Source organism: Chiloscyllium plagiosum, chromosome 2 (assembly GCF_004010195.1).
Source record: "Chiloscyllium plagiosum isolate BGI_BamShark_2017 chromosome 2, ASM401019v2, whole genome shotgun sequence".
NCBI classification, from domain to species: domain Eukaryota; kingdom Metazoa; phylum Chordata; class Chondrichthyes; order Orectolobiformes; family Hemiscylliidae; genus Chiloscyllium; species Chiloscyllium plagiosum.
Window position 1 is genome coordinate 76,607,631 of NC_057711.1, and position 4,591 is coordinate 76,612,221.

Here is a 4,591-nt window from a genome sequence, read left to right on the forward strand (position 1 = left end):
TCCCTCCACCTATCGCATTTCCAAAGCCCCTCCCCCAAGTCCCTCCTCCCTACCTTTTATCTTAGCCTGCTGGCACACTTTCCTCATTCCTGAAGAAGGACTTATGCCCGAAACGTTGATTCTCCTGTTCCTTGGATGCTGCCTGACCTGCTGTGCTTTTCCAGCAACACATTTTCAGCTAAGATGTTACGTCACCAAACATATAGAGTACACATTAGCTAGAGGTCCATCATTCACCTTCAAGGGTATTGGATTTGCAACAATTTCCACAGCAGTAGCACTCTCCACAACAATTCCCTAGGAAGGAACACAGGAATATGGAGAGACAAAAGAACAGCCAATTGGTGAGTGTATTGAGTACAAGAGTTCGGATGTCATGTTGCGACTGTACAGGACATAGGCAACTTTTGGAATACTAAGCGGTGTTCAATCCTGGACTCCTTGTTAAAGGAAAGATGTTAAACTTGAAAGGGTCCAGAAAAGATTTACAAGGATGTTGCCAGAGTTCAGAGGGTTTTTAGTTATAGGGACTCCAAATAGACTGAGGCTACTTTTTTTGGAGCATCAGAGGTGAGAGATGACCTTATAGAAGTTTAAAAGATCATAAAGGGGCATGGCTAGCGTGAATAGCCAAGGTATTTTTCTCTGAATAGCAGAATCCACAACTAGAGGGCATAGGTTTAAAGTGACAGGGCAAGATTCACAAAAGGACCAGAGGGGCAATATTTTCACCAAGGTGGTGTGCTTATGGAATAAGCTGCCGCAGGAAATGGTGCAGTCTGATGGAAGATTTAAAAGGCAGCCAGATGGGCATACGAATAGGAGAGTTTTTAAGAGGGATCTGGGCCAAATGCTGGCAAACGGGACTGGATTAATTTACGATATCTGGTCAGCATCAAAGGAGTCGAACAGGAGACTGGAAGAACACAGGAGGTGGAGAAATCAACGTTTTGGGTATAATCCTTCTTCAGGACGAAATGTGGGGTTAGGGAGAGTTACAGATTTAAAAACAGACCGAAGGGTCGGTTTCCTGCTGTACAAAGTCTATGAGTCAAAGTCTGCAAACAATGTGTATGTGTCCGAGTACAATTGTTTCGCAAATCATCATTTTCTTGAGACCATTAAATTTTGCCTAAACCTTCAATAAAGAATCTAGTAAATCCAGCACATGCAACGCGTTTTGTGTAATATTAAACTGCTCTGATGCAATCCAGGGAGAGGCTCTGTGAATAGAGAAGGAACACCGAGTGGATTTACAGGAAAGGGTCTCGGCCTGAGGAGCCGCCACTCGGTGGGCACTGACCCGGCGAGAATGTACCAGAAAACCGCCTGATCAACGGGAAAACCCGTGCCGGATTCCCCCGTGTGTCTGCCTTTACCTGTGCGGATCCCCAGCTCCTTGCTGCCTCGGCCGAATCCTCTCACGACCTCCCCGCGGCAGAAATACGGCAAACTCCTCATGGCCGCAGCTCCGCCGCTCTCCGAGCCAGGCCCACCGACAACAGAACGCTTTATTTAAAACTGATTGATAGAGCCGGCTTCCTGCCTCCCTCCCGATTCACCGCCACTAAAACCCCACAGGATCTAATCCTCGCTCACAGGAACCGGCGTTTCAAGAAAACCCGTTACGTCAATTTCTTTTTATTTCTGGGAACGCTTCCTTCTCCGCCCTCTTGGAAACTGAGGCCAACTGGTCCTCCCAGTCCGGCAGCGCCGCCTGCTGTGTGGAGGAAATAGTATGGCAGCGCCACCTGAGGCCTGGAGGACCTATAGGGCAGCGCCACCTGATGTCTGGAGAACTAGTATGGCAGCGCCACCTGCTATGTGGAGGATCAGTGTGGCAGTGCCACCTGATGCCTGGAGGACTATTGTGGCAGCGCCACCTGCAGTGTCACCAGATGCTTGGAGGACCACTGTGGAAATGCGACACCACCTGCTGCCTGGAGGAACAGTGTGGCAGAACTGTCAGCTACCTGGGTGATCAGTGTGACAGTGCAACCTGCACTCTGGAGGACCAATGTCATTGTATTTTTCTGCCCCATTGCTGTCTACTACCAAGTCACTAGTTCTGAAACAAGCCCATTGAAAAATCTATTTAAACAGTTTCTGTTTTCCTGATTTATGCTTTTATGACTAGTGGTTTTTGGGTTTAAAACAAAACAAACAAGTGTTTGGTCAAATAGGGCAAAGTCAGCATGGTTTCATCAAAGGAAGGTCATGCTTGAAAAATCTGCTAGAATTCTTTGAGGAAGTAACGAGCAGGTTAGACTAGGGAGAGTCAATGGATGATAAATACCTGGACTTCCAGAAGGGTACAGCACAGGAGGCTGCTGAGTAAGATAAGGGCCCATGGTATTAGAGGCAAGGTGTTTGCAGATGAGCAGAATGGAAATTGAAGGGTCTTTCTCAGAATTGCAGCTGGTGACAAATGATGTTCTGTTAGGGTCAGTGTTGGGACCACAACTTTTCACTTTGTATATCAATGATCTAGATGAAGGAACTGAGGGCATTCTAGCTAGAGAGGCTGCAGAAAGATTTAGGAGAGTGGGTAAAGAAATGGCAGATGGAGTACAACTTGGGAAAATGGTAAGAATACAAGCATGGCCTATTTTCTAAATGGGGAGTAATTTCAGTAGTCTGAAGTGCAAAAAGACTTGGGGGTTCTAGTCCAAGATTATCTCAAGGTAAACTTGCAGGTTGAGTCAGTAATTAGGAAGGCAAATGCAATGTTTGCATTTGTTTTGAGAGGGCTTAAATATAAAAGCATGGATGTACATCTGAGGCTCTGTAAGGCTCTGGTCAGGCCTTTTTGAAGTACTATGTGTAGTTTTGGGCCCCATATCTCAGGAAGGACGTACTGGCCCTGGAGCGTGTGCAGAGGAGGTTCACGAGCATGGTCGCAGGAATGAAAAGCTTAACATATGAGGAATGTTTGAGGGCTCTGATCTATACTCGATAAAGTTTAGAAGGATGAGGAGGTATCTAATTGAAAGATGCAGAATACTGAATGGCCTGGACAGAGTGGATGTCAGGAAGATGTTTTCACTGGTAGGAGAGACTAGGACCTGAGGACACAGCATTAGAATAAAGGCAAGACCTTTTAGAACGGAAATAAGGAGAAACTTCTTCAGCCGGAGAGTGGTGAATCTATGGAATTCATTGTCACAGAAGGCTGTGGGGGTCAGGTCACTGAACTTTTTAAACATGGAGATAAATAGATCCTTGATTGTCAAAGGGATCAAGAGTTTTGGGGAGAAAGCGAGAGAATGAGTGAAGAAACTTATCAGCCCTGAATGAATGGAGGAGCGGACCCGATGGCCTGAATGGCCTAATTTCTGGCCTAATGTCTTATGATTTTTTTGATGCTGTACATTTTTGGAGACTTGCTATGTCTGAGTGGGTTTAGATTTCCCTGAGGAATGAAACACTGGTGTTGGAGGCGATCTTGGGGATTTGATCATCTGATATTCTGGTCAGAGAACATCTACAAATGTTATTGCATTGCCCTGTCTTTCTAATTCAACAGTAAAAAATTGTAGTTTACAGCATCCAATACTATATTTTACAATATAGTTTTGCTCCATCCCATGCTGTTTCAAAATTTCAAAGCAAATAAATATAAATGTACAGAACAAAGCTGTGTAAAAGTGTAGGAGTTGGATTTAATCATTGCTTTATAAAAGCAACATGAAGACAATTGCTAAACTGTAATGATGACACATGAAACAAGTAATTAAAATTCATAGTACAAATTAGGTTATTACAGATGCTGGAAATTTTAAATTAGAACATTTCAAATGATTCTAATCTTAAATGGTCATTGGATAGACATATGGATGAAAATGGATGGGCTTCAAATGTAGGTTAGATGAGCTTCAAATTGGTTTCACAGGTGGACCGAAAGGCATGTGCTGTGCCACAGGTGGGTGGCACGGTGGCACAGTGGTTAGCACTGCTGCCTCACAGCGCCTGAGACCCGGGTTCAATTCCCGCCTCAGGCGACTGACTGTGTGGAGTTTGCACGTTCTCCCCGTGTCTGCGTGGGTTTCCTCCGGGTGCTCCGGTTTCCTCCCACAGTCCAAAAGATGTGCAGGGTCAGGTGAATTGGCCATGCTAAATTGCCTGTAGTGTTAGGTAAGGGGTAAATGTAGGGGTATGGGTGGGTTTCGCTTCGGCGGGTCGGTGTGGACTTGTTGTGCCGAAGGGCCTGTTTCCACACTGTAATCTAATCTAATCTAATCTAATATTCTAATATTCTACTGTTTTAACAATAAAAAAGATGAAAAAAATTCAGCAGGTCAGAGAGCATTGTTGGAGAGAAACAGAGTTAATATTTCAGGTCGATATATTTTCATCAGACTAGAAGACAAAAAGGGATGTATGAGTTTTGAAGGCAATAGAAGGAGAGTGGAGTCAAAAAGAACAAAGAAGAAGGCCTGTCCTGGGTGGAGACCAGGGAAGGTTAAACAAAAGATTTTATGTGCTACAGCCAAAAACTTGGCAAGAATATACTGAAGAAGAAAAGATGTCTGAATAAAGCATGAATTGCTACATAAAACTATCTGAATCCAATGCAAAGAGGTAAAAAAAA

General features: G+C 44.4%; 1 protein-coding gene across 1 annotated transcript in view; it reads right to left on the reverse strand.

Moving 5' to 3' along the window:
* Positions 1–1,714, reverse strand: part of rfk (riboflavin kinase) — an 18,850-nt gene extending 17,136 nt beyond the window's left edge. The window contains exon 1 of the mRNA XM_043712391.1: positions 1,380–1,714. Coding sequence (XP_043568326.1) covers positions 1,380–1,461 — 82 coding nt within the window. The 5' untranslated portion in view covers positions 1,462–1,714. The remainder of the gene's footprint in view (positions 1–1,379) is intronic.
* Positions 1,715–4,591: the final 2,877 nt, after the last annotated feature.